This window comes from Caloenas nicobarica, chromosome 2 (assembly GCF_036013445.1).
Source record: "Caloenas nicobarica isolate bCalNic1 chromosome 2, bCalNic1.hap1, whole genome shotgun sequence".
Classification (NCBI taxonomy): Eukaryota; Metazoa; Chordata; class Aves; order Columbiformes; family Columbidae; genus Caloenas; species Caloenas nicobarica.
This window is the reverse complement of record NC_088246.1, coordinates 128,965,407-128,985,296: the sequence shown is the minus strand read 5'-3', so window position 1 is coordinate 128,985,296 and position 19,890 is coordinate 128,965,407. Positions and strand designations below refer to the sequence as shown.

General features: G+C 40.5%; 1 protein-coding gene across 2 annotated transcripts; it reads left to right on the top strand.

The window, feature by feature from the left end:
- Positions 1 to 415: 415 nt before the first annotated feature.
- Positions 416 to 19,222, top strand: VCPIP1 (valosin containing protein interacting protein 1). 2 transcript variants are annotated; one of them, XM_065629432.1, is made up of 4 exons: positions 416 to 3,162; positions 9,514 to 9,600; positions 12,672 to 13,274; positions 19,086 to 19,222. In XM_065629432.1, the coding sequence occupies exons 1-4, from the start codon at positions 459 to 461 to the stop codon at positions 19,100 to 19,102; spliced, it is 3,411 nt and encodes a 1,136-aa protein (XP_065485504.1). In that variant the 5' UTR covers positions 416 to 458; the 3' UTR covers positions 19,103 to 19,222. The 2 variants fall into 2 exon arrangements, with proteins under 2 accessions (XP_065485504.1, XP_065485503.1); XM_065629431.1 differs by lacking the exon at positions 19,086 to 19,222 and having other exon boundaries at positions 417 to 3,162; positions 12,672 to 18,450.
- The last annotated feature ends 668 nt before the right edge of the window (positions 19,223 to 19,890 follow it).

Below are 19,890 nucleotides of genomic sequence, written 5' to 3'. Positions count from 1 at the left end.
CCCCGCGGGGCGGCGCAGCCGGCACGGCGCGCCCCGCCCCTGCCCTCCCCTTACCGCAAGGCATCACGGTCTTTGTAGTCTCTGCGCTCCTCCCCCTCCCTTCCCCCCGCCGGGCCCTGGCGGCGGGGCAGACTACCGCTCCCGGGCGCCCCCGCGGCGCCGCGCCTGCGCCGTTGGCGTGGAAGTGCGAGAGGCCGTTGCGTTGCGGGCAACGGCTCAGGCAGCGAAGAGGCAGTGAGCGGCGGCGCCGGCGGCTTCCGCGTTTGCCGGTGGGGGGGCAGGCGGGGGTGGGGGTGAGGAGCGGCGGCGGCGGCGGCGGGAGGGCGCTCGGTGGATGGGCGGCGGGCGGACGGCAGCGGCGGCGTCTGTCAGGCGGCGGACGTTACCCGGGGCGCAGGGGATGAGCCTGTGAGGGCGGAGGAGCGCGGGTGGGGGTGCAGCCCGGCCGGAGCAGAGCCATGTCTCAGCCGCAGCAGCAGCAGCCGCCGCCGCCGCCGCCGCCGTCTCCTCAGCAGCAGCCGCAGCCGCCGCCTCCGGCCGCCTCCAAGAAGCGGGACCGGCGCATCTTCTCGGGCACCTGCCCCGACCCCAAATGCCAGGCGCGGCTCTTCTTCCCGGCCCACGGGCCGCAGAGCAGCGGCAGCATCGAGTGCACGGACTGCGGGCAGCGCCACGACCAGCGGCAGCTGCTGGCGGTGGAGGAGGTGACGGACCCCGACCTGGTGCTGCACAACCTGCTGCGGAACGCGCTGCTGGGCGTCAGCGGCGCCGGGCCCCCCCGCAGGAACACCGAGCTCGTCAAAGTCATGGGCCTCTCCAACTACCACTGCAAGCTCCTGGCCCCCATCCTGGCCCGCTACGGCATGGATAAGCAAACTGGCAAAGCCAAGCTCCTCACGGAGATGAACCAGGGAGACATCTTTGACTGCTCCCTCTTGGGTGACCGTGCTTTCCTCATTGAGCCAGAGCACGTTGAAACCATTGGTTATGGAAAGGACCGCTCTGGCAGCCTCCTCTACCTGCATGACACCCTGGAAGACATCAAGAAGGCCAACAACAGTCAGGAGTGCCTCATTCCTGTCCATGTGGATGGGGATGGCCACTGCCTCGTCCATGCGGTCTCGCGGGCACTTGTTGGCAGGGAACTGTTCTGGCATGCTCTGCGAGAGAATCTAAAGAAGCATTTTGAGGAGAATCTGAGTCACTACAAGGCGCTTTTCCATGACTTTATTGATGCAGCAGAGTGGGAGGACATCATCAATGAATGTGACCCTTTGTTTGTTCCTCCAGAAGGTGTGCCAATGGGCCTTAGAAATATTCACATCTTTGGTCTGGCCAACGTGCTTCACCGGCCTATCATCCTGTTAGACTCCTTGAGCGGAATGCGAAGCTCCGGTGATTATTCAGCAACGTTCCTCCCTGGTCTGGTACCTCTAGAAAAATGCATGGGAAAAGATGGCATGTTGAACAAGCCAATCTGCATTGCATGGAGTAGCTCAGGACGTAACCATTATATTCCTCTAGTTGGAATAAAAGGTGCTGCTTTACCTAAACTGCCTAGGAAGCTGCTTCCTAAAGCCTGGGGAGTTCCTCAAGACCTCATCAAAAAGTACATCAAGTTAGAGGAGGATGGTGGTTGTATTATTGGAGGAGACAGAAGTTTGCAAGATAAATACTTGATGAGGCTTGTTGCTGCAATGGAGGAGGTTTTCATGAGTAAACATGGGATCCATCCCAGTCTTGTGGCTGATGTACATCAGTATTTCTACAGAAGGACTGGTGTAATAGGAGTCCAGCCTGAAGAAGTCACCGCAGCTGCCAAAAAAGCAGTCATGGACAACCGCCTTCACAGGTGCCTCATCTGCGGGGCCCTTTCAGAGCATCATGTTCCTCTGGAGTGGCTGGCTCCCGGGGGGAAACTCTATAACCTGGCAAAAAGTACCCACGGCCAGCTGAGGCCTGACAAAAATTACAGTTTTCCCCTGAACAGTTTGGTGTGTTCTTACAACCCCGCAAAAGATGTGCTGGTACCAGACTACAGCCTGAGTAGTTTGACTGCTTGTAACTGGTGTCACAGTAACTTAGTGCGTCGTGTCAGAGAAGACGGATCCGTTTCATATTTGGATGGGGACAGAACTAATACTAGGTCTGCCGGTGGCAAATGTGGGTGTGGATTCAAGCACTACTGGGAAGGTAAAGAATACGATAATCTCCCTGAAGCTTTTCCTATTACTCTAGAGTGGGGTGGAAGAGTGGTGAGAGAGACAGTCTACTGGTTCCAGTATGAAAGTGACACATCTCTGAACAGCAATGTGTATGACGTAGCCATGAAACTTGTTACCAAGCACTTCCCTGGTGAATTTGGTAGTGAGATTCTTGTTCAGAAAGTTGTCAACACAATATTGCATCAAACTGCCAAAAAGAACCCTGATGATTATACTCCTGTAAATATTGATGGTGCTCATGCCCAAAGAGCTGATGATGTACAGCAAGGACAAGAGTTAGAGTCGCAGCTTCCAACCAAAATTATTTTGACTGGACAGAAGACAAAAACTTTGCACAAGGAGGAGTTGAATATGAGCAAAGCTGAAAGAACTGTTCAGCAGAACATTGCAGACCAGGCTTCCATAATGCAAAAACGGAAAAGTGAAAAATTGAAACAAGAGCATAAAGGGCAGCCTAGGACTGCATCTCCTGGGGCTGTTCGTGAGGGGCCATCATCCGCACCTGCTACACCAACAAAAACCCCATATTCTCCGACATCTACAAAGGAAAAGAAAATTCGAATAACCACAAATGATGGGAGGCAGTCAATGCTTACCCTGAAGTGCACTACCACCTTCTTGGAACTACAGGAAAGCATAGCAAGAGAATTTAATATTCCTCCATATTTGCAATGTATTCGCTATGGCTTTCCTCCTAAAGAGCTTCTGCCTCCCAAAGAAGGCATGGAAAATGAGCCTGTTCCTTTGCAGCATGGTGACAGGGTTGCAATAGAAATCCTGAAAGGTAAGGAAGAAGGCAGGCAGTCTGCCTCAGCGCACTTGGCCCACGCCATGAAGCATGAAGATGTTGCTGTGACCAGTAAAATCTCATCGAAGGAACTGCAAGAGCAAGTCGATAAGGAGATGTATTCTCTCTGTCTTCTAGCAACACTAATGGGTAAGGATGACTTCAATTTATACTTTAAAATTGTATTTTTAAGTAGAAGATAAGATTTTACAAACTGTAGTTACATACGTGTCTCTTTTTTTCCTTCAATTTAATGGTGGAGAAGGTTAGTTCCTTTATTCTCTGTGAGAAGAACATTTAACATGTTGTCAGTGATTCATTGAGTGCTGTAACTTTTTAAAATGTGTATATGAGGTACTCGTTCTTTCTTTGCTATGAAGGCCTCTTTTAAAAATTGCAGTTTAGAAGTTGTTGCATTTCCTCTTCTGTCTGTCTCACGATTGTTTCTCCTGTCTCTCATTAAGCACACACATCTGATGTGTATGTGTGTGAGCTACACGCTCTCCTTTCTCCCTACATCTCCCTCAGGTTTCAGGAAATAAATTCAGAGCAGAGGTGAGCAGGCAATGCTGAATATCTGCTCACCTTTGTAGCGGGATAAAATCCTAGCATTTCTCCCCACAGGGAGTTGCATTGATTTAAGCATATCATCACAACATTGTATCCTTAGCTAATCAGCTAATTTTAAGTGAAGATCTGGTCTTTTTAAAGAGCTGTGAAACGTATTGTTTCAAAATGTAAGCAGAAGAGAAACTGAAAGAAGCCAAACACAGATTTGAATCCTAAAGGTGGACAACAGGGTTGCAAAGCTATGCTTGTGAATTGTCAGTCATATAAATCTGACTAACTGTTAATAATTGAAGACAAAAGGACTTTTCTTAGGTGCCTGTGGTTTCTGTTTTCATATTTAGACTCAGGAGACTCGGATCTTCATTTGTGTACTCTTCATCAGGTTTCATAGTTCTTGCTGCTTACTAGCAGGAAGTAGGACAGTAATTATACATTTAGCCCTATGAACTAGTTCAATAGTAATGCTCACAGGTTTTTTTTTTGTGGGAGCCTTCTCTTTTGCTGGAGGGATTTGGTGTGGCTAAAGCATGTGATGTTTTAGAAACAAAACAATTACATAATCACAGAGTGGTATAATATGTCAGAAGTTCATCATGCAGAACTTTGCTGCTTTTCCACGCCTGATTGTTAACTCCCATGTCTCTTGCAAGATAGTGTGCTGAATCACTAGCCACCTTGTCACCCTGACATTTACACCACAGTTCCAAAGTCCAGCAAGAGGTTAGGTTTAAAAGCTGTCTTAATTGTGAGATGAAGCTTAAGAGTGCTTTCCTGTTTTCAGGAAATGCTCCTGAAAATGTAGTTATTGGCTTACAAAAATCTGAGGTGCTTTAAAAGTATGTCGGTGACCTCAGCATTAAGTGTGTCTCTTTTTTTTTTTTTTTTTTAACAAGTATTTATCTATTAACTGTGAGCTGATCATGTATTCAAGAATCAATTTTTTGTCTTTGACTCTTGTTACTGTTAGACTCTGCTTTCAAAGCACAGGTTAGAATAGAATTTACCTCACCCTTCTCTGACTGCATCCTTTCTGCATTACTAATAGAAGTAAAAGTGTCAGCAAATGATAAACCAACCACTTACAACAGGTTTATGCAGCTACTGAATAAGATGCTATTTTTATATAATCACTTTTCTCATCAGAGCCTCATTTTCCTTCCAAGATACTTATAGAAAAAATCTAGACAGTTGACTACTTACAATTGTGATTTTTTTCAATGGGGAAATGAACTCTAAGAAACTTCCTAAGTCTTTGCACTTAAGTGTTGGGAGTGGCAGTTTCTCAAGGTGGTATATTCAGGTATATTCTGGGACAAGAAGCCTCAGCATTTCTCAGTTATGTTTCTGTACTGCTAAAAACTGCAAAGTTCTGAGAGTCAGCTTATCCTGCATGCCCCTGCTGTAACTTTGTTCTACTGAAAGCATACATCTAATACAGTCAGATTAGAATGTGTAGAGGCGAGATGCTATTGAAATAGCTCTCTGGGCCACATGTGTGGGGTTTTTTTGTTGTGTGTGTTTGTTTGGGTTTTGTGTGTTGTGTTTTGTTGTTGTTTCTTTTTTTGTTTTGGTGTTTTGTTTTTGGTGTGGTTTTGTTTCCCCCCGCCCCGCCCCGCAATGCCCTTGGTGAAAGTGTGTCTTCCAACATCTATAATTATTCATTCTGGATGCTTAGAAGTTTTTCTTTCAGACAAGGTCTCCTGTAGGCTGACTTGATGCTTCTTTTGTATTTCAGTTATTGGAATATTTCTCTTCTGGTCTCAGCTAGTTAACATATTACAAATTTAGACCATGTTCTTTAATTTTTATGTATATGATTTAAAAATAAGCCTTGGGAAATTGGAAACTGTAATTTCTGGACTACATAGCTTTACAAAAAATCATGCGTAATATGTTTTCTCCCCTGTTTTTGTTTAGCTCAAAATACATAATTCAACAAGGAAATGACTAAAGGAATTTTAATTTTACATTTACATTAACATAGTTAAAACATTACGTTTCTAAACTGATTTTTATATACACCCATGCATAAGCACTCCGAATACATGCAAGCCACGTACGAATCTATCTTGATTGGTTTGTTTTGCATTGATGAATATGTCAGTACACAAGAAATCAAAATAGCCAGATGTAAATTAAATGTATTAATTGAAACCAGGTTTTCCTTGGATTTAAACAGTTTGTTTTTAAGCCAATTGTATTTCCCTGTAACCTGTGTTTATCAACTGAGCTTTTGATTTGTTTTGCACTTCTGTGTGTCCTCTCTCCTGTACAAAGTGATGGTCTTGGGCTTCCCCTGGCGTAGGTTAGTCTGCACCTGTGATTTTTCAGCAGTGTGTGGGGTGTGCGGTTGGGTAGGATGGGCTTCATTTGTTGCTGTACCTTAATGTTGTGGAGCTGAGGTCTGGTCTGGGAGAATGTGTACGGCAGTGGGAATAGCATGGAGAACATCGTCTCTTTGATAAATGTAGTGTCTTGAGGGAGACTTTAATCTAAATGATCACCAAAATTAACTTGGGACCTATAAACATCTTACATCTTGTGATAAACAAAACCAGAACAAACAGTAAAACCTAACTAGCAATAAAAATGTGCAAACCTCAGATGTAATTTAGTTGAATCGCACACGCTAATTCCTGTGGTCTGGGAAAGTCCAGTTGTAATTGTGGGGTTTTTTTGGTGTTCCAATCTGAGATCTCTTTATGAAAACAGCATTGTTAGTTTGTATTTCTTTCAGTGGCTGATGCTTTTGTTTTGTGAGCCCTGCTCTCCACACTTTTCTGCATGTAGTCCTTGCTTGGGTTGCATAAAAGCCTCTAAGCAACAATGCTTCTCTAGTGCAAGGCTTGAAAAATCATGCTCTGAGTGAACAGGGAGTGCCATGAATGTGTAAAACTGGGCTTCTTCTAGAAGCCTGTGGTTGTCTTGTGGCAGGGAAGGGAATCCTTCACCCGAGAATGGATTGCTGGGTGCAGCAGTATGGGAGCCCTTCATACAGAGCCAAACGCTGTGTGGCCGCTGGCTGTGGCCTCCCCAGGCCTCAGTCAACTGATGACCGTATTCTATTAGTTATCAGTGTAGTGGTTATTTTGATTCCCGTGGGCAGTATTTAAACCATCAGGAAGACTTCAGCTTGCTGCTGCTGGGGGGGAAATAAGGAGTCACAGCTGGGATGCTCTGGAGCCATTGGCTATAGGGATGTGTATGTCAAAATGTAAATGAGAATAGGGATGTGAGGATAGCAGTGAACCTTTTGAAATAACAAAAACATGAGTGTGTTATCAACTGTAATTGTCCTCTCTCCATGCAGCTGTTTGAAGAAGAGGAAAAGCACAACAGTGGGGAGGAAAAGAGAATATTCCTTTTACATTTGTGCTGGTTTGACTGAGAATGAGTTCATTTTCTTCATGCAGTTATAAATCTTTCTCTTTCATAGCTAGCACAGTCATTATTTGGACTTAGTTCGAGAACAAGAGATAACACCCCAGCACAGAGTTAATATTTTTAATTGCTCAGGTCTGAGAGCCAAGGGCGTTCTGAGTGCTCTGCCCACAGGTGTGAGGCATCGAGGAAGGGGCGGCATGGATGGGGCAGAGCTTGACTGACATCCAGACTGATCAATAAGAGTATTCTATCCCATTAGCGTCATGCTTCATATGTAAGGAGAGTTGAGGCCTTCCAGGTCACTGGCTCGCTCTCTCTCTCATGCTTTTTTTGGGCGTTCTCGCTCTTGCTTGCTCTGCGGTGCAGCTGGGGGAGTTTGGTTCAGGATGTTTAGTTCGGCCTTTTTCTGTTTTGCAGAGGCCTCTGGCCTTTCTGCCTTTTTTCCTCTCTTTTCTCTCTCTGGGATCGGCTGTGGGACCAGGTGCTGTTTCCTGGGACTGGCTGCTCAGTGTGTTCATGAGGAATTGCCTTGAGTATCTTTTATTTCTATTTTACATATATATTTACTAGTAGTGTATTAGTATTTTGTTATTTTATTAAACTGTGTTTATCTCAATCCAAGTTTCTCCCTTCTCTTTTGATTCTTTCCCCCATTTGCGGGGGATGAGGAAGGGGATGAGCGAGCGGCTATCGTTGTATTGCTAGCTCGGGTTAAACCACGACAACATTTTTTTTAGTGGATCAGTGAGAGCTGGAGAGGAGCTTCAAATTTATCAGCAAGTCAGTAGAGAGAAGTTATCAGGATAAAGTCAAAAGAGAAGACCTCCTTCTTCAGTAGATCATGGAAAATAAGCAAGACCAGTGGTTGGTTTTACCTGGATGTTCTTGCTGGGAAGTGAAGGCCAAATCTGTGAGCTCGATGCGCAAATGAATACAATGAATTGGAGTGTATATAGTTCAAGGGAATGCATTAAAAATGAATCAGGTTATGTAGGTCTCCTGTCTTTAACGTGTCTAAAGGCAAAACATGATGAAGATGCACTGCACCTTTTTGTAGAGAATGGGGACTTAAATAACACCTGAAGTGGAGAGGTGAGTGACAGAACCTTGTGGTAGGGGGACAGATGAGCTGGGGAGTGTGTGAGGTCCTGTGCCTGTTGGGAGGGGAAACAGAAAAGTTGGCGAGTGGCTGGAAGGGTTTCAAAGCATGACATGGTTCATAATGCCACCGTCACAAGGGTGAAACGTTCCTCACCGGAGGTGGGTGGGATAGGAGAGTGCCAGAGTTACCTCATGGCATACGCAGTAAAGAAATACAGGGAGGGATTTAGATGTGCCATATATTCAGTATTTGGAAACTGTTAAAAATAACTATTTACTTTTATTTTGCTGTCAACAGCAAGCAAAGAAATATCGGTAGGTAATATTTTATAGCCTCACATATTCCAACCATCTCTATTCCAAGTAGTAAGTGCATCCAGTTAATTTTAGTTAATGATTTACATTCTCCAATTTTAATAGAAAATTGAGAGACATGGTTATTGAGATTTCAATGCCTAAAGAAGGGTGCAATTTCTATTTGAAGTATCTCAGTATATTCCCTGAGTGTTTGATAGAAAGTGGGAAAAGCAATTTTATCTGAAAATGTGTACACTCAGTAGCTGTTTCTGCATCAGGAGAATGGAATTTATGAGTGCTTTTTGTTCATACTACTTTGACAGCTACATCACACGTCACTTCTCCAAAGCAGGTAAGTAGTCAGCAAAATAAGGAAAAGGGTGTAGGTAAAAATGCAGATTTAGCAGGTGCTGTTAGGTCACTGATATTCTGTCATTGTAACACAATTTTTCTATTCTTCTTATTCCTTTCCTTATATACTCTTGGGGTTTTTGTTTGTTTTGTTTCTTTCTTCTCAATGGCAGTTACAGTTGTCACATTTCAATGCCATTTTTGGTGTCTTTGAAAAATGCCGGTTACACAGGACTGCTGGGGCCTAACAGTTGGCATTTTGTTTCTAACTCTCAAGGAAAGCAAAGGGCAGACACAGCTTCTGCACAGCTGCCTGCCTGGACGTTTGTATCGCAGCTACAATGTAAAGTCTGTTGTATGGCAGCTGTGAAGTGGAGATTTTTGAGAAGGTGTAGGGATACAGAATAGAGGTTTTAATGTGCAAGGGTATGTGCTTGAATTTTGGAAGTGTGTTAGTAACTTCCTAGTTTTATGTTGAAAGCATAGGGTAGGAGGGGAATAGAAACTTGTGTGTAGGGCCTGGCAAAGAACCAGGAGCTGCAGCTTGGATCAAATCAGATTCAGGAAACTTTGTACTAAGAAATGCAGGATATTTGACTCCAGACGGTTATGTTTTCCTGAAAGTTTCTTAACATCCTGGGCTCCTGTTCTGTAAATTTGCAATAAAAATTCAAATTCTTAATTGCATAGAAGAGAGTGAAGATTCATCTTTTAATTCAAGGAGTTACATTTTCAGCCATTGTCTATTATGTTCAAATATGTCTGTTTAATTCTAATGATTGTGTTTGATTTCTACAGGAGAAGATGTTTGGTCTTATGCGAAGGGGCTTCCTCAATTGTTTCAGCAGGGTGGAGTGTTCTACAGCATAATGAAGAAAACCACAGGTATTTTTTGGTTTTGTTTTTATTCCTTCCTTCCTCTGTTTTCAAACCTTTAAAGTTGAAAATTTGTATTAAGTCACTTGTAAGCATAAATATATTTTTATTTTATTACCATGGTACATTTTCATAATATTGTAGAACTCCTTATGCTCCTTCAGAGAGCCTAAGACTAGGGAATCTGACTAAGACTAGTTAATTAAACTTAAATCTCATCTTTTCTGAAATTTTCTCTACAACCATACATCTCCATTTAAACTTCCTGAATTGTACAAACAAGTTCAATAAGTCAACTGATTTTTTTATATTTTCTTTCCCACTCCCCGGAAAGATCAAACAAAGAGAAGATCATAGGACCTATTCCTGTTATACTGTAAAACACTTACTGGAGAAGCAGTTCATCTTTCTACTGTGCTTCTTAGTAGATATTTCATACAGGGGTACTGCATGTTTTAAATGTAAATGTTTGGTTAATTCTGTCTTTCATATTCCTAAGATTGTTGTTCAAAAGCAAAGCTACTCCCTTCCTGCATTAATAAATGTCGCAGCTTGGACTATGTGTGGGATAACCAAGCAAGCAGTTAGAGTGTATCTGATTTTTAGACAGCTTTAGAAATACTACCTGCAAAGAGTAACATCTGTTTCTTTAGAGAAAAAAAGTACTATTCAGTTATTTTCTCATTTAAAATTTATTTTCTTATTGAAGTCTTTGCATTCATAGTTTAGCTTTTGTGGTTTCGTCTGTAATAATGATTCCTTTGCTGCTTTCTTACTGTTTGATTTCTTCTTAGGCAATTTTATCAAACTTAACTTAATCTTGATTATTTCCGGAAACAGTTATTTTACCATGTAATTTCTGTTCTGTTTGCAGTAACTAAAATGCGTGGTATACTCAATGCCCACTACCTCTCACTGAATTATTAGCCTGGGTAATAGAATTAGCATGCAAGTGTCCTATAGTAGATCTGTTTCCTTTTGGTTTTCTTTCTTTTACTATGCTTGTGCAGTAAAGACTGGTGCATTGTTTGTGGCAAGTGAATTAGCCTAAGCAGTGGCTGATGGAAAGGACATTTTGACTGATTAATGACTGGCCAGAATGGAGAACCTGAAATTAATCCAAGGGATTTTAACCCACCTGGTCATTAGCTCACAGAAAAAGCCTGACTTAAAAGTCATCTTTGCCAACTGACAATTTAAGAACTGAGACTGAGGGAGATGATATTCTGTATTTAAACATTATTGCATTTCCGTGTGTGCAGGTATTTTACGCTACCTTGGTAGGTAGAATTACTATTTCAGCATTAACATACTTTTATGATTTTAACACTTTATGAACTACTGAATTTCCACATTAAACAATTACAGTGTGCAACAATTTTTTTCACTTAAAGAAGCTCCTTACCCATTTGTAATATTTTACTTAATGTAATAATGCAACTGTTATACTGGACTTTTGGAACGAAGCTTTCTATCAAGCATAGGTACTGTTAATCAATTGAAATTTGATTTAGTAGACCTCATTTAAGATCTTATTTTGGGATTTCAGGATTGCAATCTCTGATGCTTTTTTGGTCTGTCCTAGAAACTGTTACAGCTGTGTCTTGTGAATGAAGGTTGAGCTGGTAAATTATGTGTTTGAAATATGTTCTTCAGGCTAAGTTAGACAGATAGGTGTGTGTGGTTAAATTTTGTTCTGTGTGTGTATTGGCTGTTTGGTTATTGGTTCCCATGGATATGTAAAGAAAGGAGCTACATGTCTGAAGTCGAAATAAAATCTCATCTGTAGATTCTCTTTAACTGTAGAAGTGTGTGAATCAGAAGCTGTGGAGGATGATTGCGATTGGTCAGTTAGTTCATTAGTATAAAACCAGTTTAATAATGTTTCAAATTATTTGAGTGACCTTTCTTATTGATGCCCAGAATACTTGTTTTGACTGCATTGTATTTGATAACACAAATAGGATTTGCTTGTTGTGTTTCTTCCCTTCTGCACAATTTCTGGTGTTCAAGAATTGTAAGAAAATATGAAGCAAAAAATCCCATTAATTTACCTATTCCTGGCACTTTAAAAAAAGTGTGTTTTCTTTTTTTTTCTTAATTGTAGCTCTCCTCGCATAGCTGATAGAAGCTGAAGTGAAGCGAGTTGTTGCAGCCAAATTTTCATCTGCAGATAGCTTTTAACTCGTAGCAACTTGTCATCACTTAAGCAATACCTTACCGATTTTAGTGCAGCCTGTATGGGATGCAGTTGAAAGAGTTATTTTGTATTTTATGATGATAAACTGGAAAACCAAATGTTGTCCATTTTTGACACAGACCAGCTTCAGAACTTAAATTTGTTTGTGAAATCTCAATTTTTAGCAGACAGTTGGATAGTGGGGCAAGTAGCAGACAGTGGGACAGTAGCAGACAGCGGGACAATGAAACAGCAGATCAAAAATATGCCTCATGTTTGTTATAGAGGTTAATAGTTATAGTCTCTGGGACTACTAAACAGTAAGCTTGAAACGCTTGTCTAGCAACAGTTCCTCTCTGACAAGACGACAGATAGCAAATTTGAAATTCCTCAGGCTTAGCAGCAGTTGTACACCTTGAAATCCTACTACAGTTCTAACTAGTATGGAAGTGGCCTTTAATAGTACTGCTCCAGAAAGACAGTGATTTGAAATGTGCCCTTTGGCGATTTTCTGAGGGTTTGTTTGGTTTTGTGTGGGCTTGGGAGGGTGATGATAGTGATGGGGTTTGGCTTGTTTTATGTTACTGCAAATATATACTATTTCTTTAACTTCTGTTGGATTAGAACTCCAAGTCTCGGCAAAGTGGTTATTTTATGTAGTGGTAGTACAGTCCTGTCTCTTCGTTAGAATCACTGTAGAAAGCAGCAGCCTCTTAGGGGTATCCTGTGACTGCTATCGTATGGCGTACAAGCCTAAATTGTTTTCCTCCCACGGCAGTAAGTTTCAGTGTGTTTGTTTTTACAAACTTGATGCAATAAGTTGAAACACAACAATTACTGTGTATTCAGAGCACGCCTTAAAAGATGTTAGCACTTTGAATAACTTTTTCTGTCTTCATAGGTTTGGCTGATGGCAAGCACTGTACTTTTCCACATCTGCCTGGTAAAAACTTTGTGTACAATGCCGCAGAAGACAGACTGGAGCTGTGTGTGGATGCTGCTGGGCACTTCCCTATCGGTCCTGATGTCGAAGAGTTGGTTAAAGAGGCCTTAAGTCAAGCGCGAGCAGAAACTACTTCAAGAAGCAGGGAAGCGAGTCCTTCACACGGAATGCTGAAGCTGGGTAGTGGTGGAGTAGTGAAGAAGAAATCAGAACAACTGCATAACGTAACTGCATTTCAAGGAAAGGGCCATTCCCTAGGAACTGCATCTGGTAGTCAACAACACGATCAAAGAGCCAGGGAAACACCACTTTTAAAAAAGCATAGCACAGAAACGGACTTCAGTCCTTCTGCTAAAATTGAGCCTTCTGTATTCACAGCTGCTTCTGGTCACAGTGAGCTTATCCGAATTGCGCCAGGAGTTGTGACGATGAGAGACAGCAGGCAGCTTGACCCCACTTTGATTGAGGCGCAGAGAAAAAAGTTGCAGGAAATGGTCTCTTCTATTCAGGCTTCAATGGACAGACATTTGCGGGATCAGAATGCAGAGCAGTCAGCATCAGGTGATTTATCTCAGAGAAAAGTAGAGGCAGTGAGTTCAACCGCTAAAACTGAGAGCTTTCAGGCTGGCTTACCCGAACCATTTTCTGCACCAGGTGGCACTGAACCCTTGAATACCGAATCAACTGATGGTAACGTGGTGAATTCTGTGGGATCAACATTCCCTGCAAGGTCTAAAGCACAAAAGGGAAATTCTGTTGAGGAGCTTGAGGAGATGGATAGTCAAGATGCAGGAATCACTAATGCAACTGAGCCAATGGATCACTCTTGATAGGTTAAAATCTAATAAGGGTAGAAGAAATTACTGGTCAAATGTAATGTTTATTGGCTGGGCCACACAAAGTGATTAGTTATTAAATCTTGTATGTATGTCAAAGATTATATCATCTTATTCAGTGCATGATAAGTGTGTGATTGGCAATAGCTTTCAATATTACCATACTGCTGCCCAGGCTGGCTCTGTTACCTGTAAATTAGTTATTAGGAAATGCACTGAGATGAATATCTGCTGTAAATGTGGGTTCTTGAAAATTCTTTGTAATTTTTAATTCCTTAAAAGTCTTAAAATTTAAGCCCATTTAAGGTTCTTACCGTGCTAGTTTAAGGTTACTGGAAATGCTAGAACAGGCGAAACTAGAAAAGTGACAAAGTTAATCCTGTCCCAGGTACTTAATTCCACACAAAAATACACTATAAACATGAATTATACATAAATTTCAAAAAGCAACTGAAACTAAACTAAATTTGATAATACAGCATATACAGTAATTTAATTGCATTGTACTGGCACTTCCTCTCATTTAAAAACTTTTTCATTCATACAGCAGGATAAACTTGTCAGAAATTTCAGAGTAAGTGTAACTTCAGTAAACTCTCTAATTCCTGCATATTGTCAGTTTAAGCAAGTTAGGAAAAAGGCTACTTAGTGTATGATGAAGACAAAGTGAATGTGGTGTGGTTGTGCATGGCTGGCTGAGCCAACACAACCATTTTGGTGCTCTGTTGCTGAGTGATAGCATGGTTTTATTTCCTCCCAAATACCGAGCTAGTCAGATGTTGTGCAACTTTTCATACAACTGCATGAGAGAAGTTGGCAATTGCAAGAAACAACAAATGTTCAATGGCAAATCCATTTCTTTTAAGAGACTTTGATTACTACTGTTGGTTAGTAATGGCAAAAATTAAATAACAGCTGTCCTCTTCAGAGCAAATTAACAATTTATTGGAAGGAAATGACTCTCTAACATACATTATCCTAAAGTGTTCAGTGATAATTGAGCTTTTGGAAGCTCGCTGTTGCCTCCATGGAAACAAGGAATACATGCTGTTTCAGTGTCTGTAGGACTACCCACCTCTATTAGCCTCACTTCAGCTGGTGATGCAGGTTTCCCTGCACCAGGATAGCTGGTTCAGTACTTCAGTAGCGTGTTCATCAGACCTGCAGTGCTAGTTTTTAAGAAGCAGCCGTTGTGCTTGCTCCCTAAGGATGGAATGTGTCTCTGATACTGCACTTTGCTTCCTATCTTCATAGTCATATTTAAGTGCACTATTGTTGCTTCCTCTAATGGTAAAATAACATTGAATGGATGAAAGATGTTAATACAGCTTCCAAGGAATGAAGAGCATCTAAATAGTGAAGTCTGTGTTTGTGCACATGTGGGTTTCTACCAGTTCACAAATGTTGTTTGTATTGTATATGTTTGTATTTGGAAAAGCCTCCTCACTTTTTACATTTCTAATCACTTAAACAGTTCTAAGCATTCGTATGATAAAATGTCCCATGAGGGAGGATTTATTTTTGTATGTAAAAATTAACTGAAACAAGTCACTTTAAAGAATAGCCCCTGTTTTGTCAAAGAAAATTAAAACACCTCTGATCGTTAAGGTTTTATGTAGAGGGAAAAAATATTTTATGATTTAGTACGCTACTTGTAGGTAAAAAGTAAGAATAATGACCTTTTCACAAATAAATGAAACACTTTAAGAACTCAAATTGCTAACCTGTAGGTTACCAGTTTGGAAGCTGGGAACGTATGAAGTACTTTGGCTGAGCAGAACTGACCTTGCTGAGGCACTGATGAACTGGCAGGGCTTATTCAATGAGAAACAGGTTGCACATGCAGCTGCTGGAAGCCTGCCATGACTGAAACGGAAAACATTTAGTCTCCCGTGAATCAGCCTGGTTCTCTGAAGGCCGCTTCTATATAGAAAAGGTTGAGTAGAGGCTTGTGCTTTGTCACTGTGTGAGGTTTAGGAAAGTGTAGCAGCGGCGTGTTCCTGGGAAGGAGTTTAAGTCAGGAGGGGCTAAGGGGGAGGAATGTCCTGGATGTCTTGCATTTTAGACAAGGTAACTATCACTTAGACATTTTTAACCTTTTCTTTACAAAAAGTGTCTTCCTAGGCTGAAAAAAATATGGGCAGTGTATATGAGAGAATTTTAGGTTTGAAATAAATGGAAATATTTATTGCACGTCATCTTTATTTCAAGGGAAGATGCTCACTTCTTTCATGCCTTTCTGGTAAGACTACAGAAGTTTATGTGCCTTTTACTGTGTAAAGAGGAAGGCTTGGTTTAATTTTGACACACTTCCCATTTCAGCAGTAATTTGACATTTTCCCTCTTATCTAGAGATAATAGCTCTGTTTGACTCACCCTTGGTGTCATCTCAGGTCCACTCAAGTGATGTAGATCAGAACTCTCCAGTTCCCAAAACAAAATGGTCACAAAAAGGAATGGTAAAATGATGTCAAAATCACAAGATCCGCTGATGTGAATTCCTCTGGTGTAAAGCAGGATTGTGCATATTTCTTTGCAGTGTTCTTATTTCACGTCGCTTTCTCATGCATCTAAATATCAATGTTTTTGAGAAAGATGGCTTTGATACTCTCAAGTAAAGCTGAACTTCATCTACATGCTGGTGAGATGTGTAACTGTACAGGAGAAGTGAAATAAAGAACACTCAAGCGTAAGTTTGAACAGATCTTTCATTTGATTGCTGGCAGTGGGTGTAAATGTAAGTTGAGGCAAATCTGTGTTTCTGTCTTGGGAGCACCTCTGTGCTTGTCAGATGCCCCTGTTAGAGTCAGGACAATGGTGGTGGGGCACCAGGGCAGGGAGGACTTTGATTCATTGTGGATGTGAAGCTGTGTCAATGGAACTTCTCAAATGACTTGAGGAGCGTCCTTTCTCAAAAAAACCCGCAAACTAAAAAAGCCCACAACTTCTTGCTGCTTAATTGCCTGGGGACAGAGGCTGTGGTTCTAAATGCTTTTTGAGTACCTGCCTTGATTATTTTCTTGTCTAGGGGCCAACCACCTTCTATACAGTGTCTCCTGGCAACGAAGTCTTAATGATTTGAAAATCTGAAACTTTACTAGATTGCTGATGAGCATACAGGAAAACTCAGGAGAATGGATCAGTTTTCCAGGCAAATCCAAGATTTTTATTACTTCAAATGGCTGCTGAGTAAGGTTGACTTTTTGATACTGCCATTTCTCTGGGAATTGTTTGCACTGCATTGAGAGAACATAAATAGCAGCTTTTCAAATTAATTAGTATAAATATATTTGGGATGCTTGCACTGTTCTGATCATAGAACAGCAATGTATATTGTTGGTTTTGTGAATTCCATATAGTTTACTTCTGATAGATATAAAATGTGAGCTAGACGTTACCTCCAACAGAACACTGCAGCAGCTTCCCAGAGGCGCAAGGCTGTGTGCTAACAGGCACGCTTCCAACACCAAAACACTTAATTTACAGTCTTTCAAAAAGTAGAATGTATTGTCACTGTCACAAGGTGAGCACAGTCACTTGCTACTTTTTCAGTGCACTGAAAATGCCGGGTAATAAAATTCAAAGTATGTTTACAATTGGGAGAGCGATGCTTGATCTGAAATGTAGGTGAAAGGAATGATTGAAGAAGATGCCACTGTTACCTCTACATTTGTTTGGCTCCCATTTTCAAATAGCAGAATCTACATGCTTTTGTAAAATAATAATATTAAGTTGATCCTTCTGTTAAAAAAAAAAAAAAAAAAAAAAAAAAACAAACCCCAAAAAACCAAAACACCACAACAAAAACCAACACACAACCAGTAAGTGGTTTCTTTGTTTTGCTTGTGGATATCAGTTTAGCTTCTTAAAATTGAAGAAGTTGCTTAGGATCCTTAGATGCAGGATTCCCTCTGAGCCCTTATGCCTGTGGTTGAGCAATAAAAGGTTGAAACAAGAGTGATATTTTCAGAATTATTTTATGTTTAACGAGGATTATTGCCAAGAAATGAAAGAGTGCACTTTTAGGAGGGAATGCTATTTAAAATGTATAAATAAGAATTAAAATAGTGTATATATTTAGGAAACAAATCTTTTTAAACAGTAAGTGCTTTACATGTTGAATTAAAAATAAATTAGCATAGAAACTATACCATCTTCACAGCACTGGCTGTTATCCAGCACAGTTTGATTTGTTTTATTTGTGATTGCTGTACTAATTATATTTGATTTTTTTTATCTGTAATGTAACAATAGTGTATTATAACAGTATATAGTGTACTATACTACACTTCACTGTACAGTATTTGGAATTTTCTTTGATTGCTATATTAAAACTGTAAGTTAAAACATCTGCTTTGGCTTTGTAAGGTGCAACTTTTATCTAGCCTTTCACACATTAGCCTGTTTAACACTGATTTGGCTACAAAATAACGAGTTGTAATTATATTAACTTCCGCATTCTACATATAAATTGCGTTGTACTTACATACATGAATGCTAGTAGTTGAAAAACTGGTATGAATCTTAGAAAAGTAAACTCTGTCATCTGTTTTGCTTTAGTTATGTTGCTGTTTAAAAGAAACTTTTTGGAAAGAACAACGCTTTACGGAAAAGCTTTTTTGACCTCATACGTGTTCTGAGTATTTCATGAAACAAAAATTTGAGAGATTGTTATAAAAAGCCAAGTTTTTAGATATTCGAGACCAAAATCTGAGATCTGGATATTTTTGCAAAGTTGGTACCAAGAAGAAGGTGTAGGAAAATGCTGACCAAGTTATACATGACATTTAAGGTATCTTGCAATCTGTGGTTTGAAACGTTGGTCAAGATGTATTTCAAAGCAAAATTTTAATGCATGCATGTAGTATGCAAGTATGAATAGTAAAATTTGGAAGAACTGGGCTTTTGAAGATCTGGCAATACTCAAAGGTGAACATATTGGCAACTACTTAAATTATCTCTGTGCTTTTTCCGCCAGCTACACATGGTACTTTGTGTCAAAATTTGGCTGTAATCATAACTTTTGAGCCTAAAAAGAAGGCATAAAACCCATCTACAAAACTGCGTTACTTCTTCCTGTATTTATTGAAAGGCTTTTATTGAAAGTGTGCTAGCATTAAAGCATTCTTTAAAATGATGGGTGTAAATACACAGTTAATTTTGATTGCATGTCGTATGATGAAGAATTGAAAATTATCCTTTGGAAGATTTGTATTTCAAAGGCTTAAATGCTTAATGCTAAGCTAGAAATTTTCTCATCCTTAGTAATGTAGTGTTTATAATCTGAGTCAAACCCAGTACTGAATGTATGAAGCAACCAAATTAAGAGTGCTTTCAAAGTGTTTTCATTTCTCTTCTGCTATTAATTGTACAGCTTTAATATCTCTCTATTTTTTTATTATTATTTTAGATTGGAGTTGTTTGGTTTGGTTTCTTTTTTTCTAAGGTACATCCATAGTAAATGTATTCTGACATTCCTGCAAAACCCACCTTCCTTCCAGAACGAGGCCCCTAAATAACATCATTTTCTCCCTAGGATCAGGATGCGGGTGAACCTTGGATGTTCATGAGCATGTGGAGCGAGTTGTGGAAGATGCTTTTGGTGTTACGAAGAGTCAATTCAAGCACGTATCTTGACGCAGAAGTTAATAGAAACTGTGTCGCTTTACTAGATGTGGAGTTCATTTTATTGAGGCTTTGATACATGTTGGCTTCTACTGATTTGTGATGTTTTCAATATTTACTTCTTGAAGAAAAATGTGTTTGGATCCACAGTAGACTTGATGGCTAAGTTGACATTAGAGAAACCTGGTTGCCACAACTGATTTGAGATGGGGTATTCTGATCTGAATTCCTTAAACTGAGGTACACTGGGTGATTCTGAACATTTATTCATATCATCAAAGGCGTTAGGTTTCAGTGTAAGCATGACATCTGTTGCAGTAACTTGCAGACACTCTAAGAAGCTTCAGAAAATACTATTATTCTTTGTTCTGTTAATGAAAGACATTGATTTGATGATTAAGAGATAGCTGCACAGACTTGGTTTTGGACTTTATCCACCTCTGTTTTTTTAAATGACTACCTAATTTTGTTTTCTGCTGGAAATAATACTTCTAGTGGCCTGTCTTGCTGGTAGCAAATCTAATTTCACTTCTAAAGTGATCCTGTAGATCTGGACTGGGTCTGTGCTGCTTGGAAACTTGTATTCAATAAGTGAACAATTAAAAGAAAGATGGCAGGTGGAAGGAAGTGACCAGAAATTAGAAGAAGGTTTAGAAGGTGCCGTGGTTCTTATTAGTCAATAGTCTGTGGAGCCTGGCTGCGTGAAATGCGCAGTC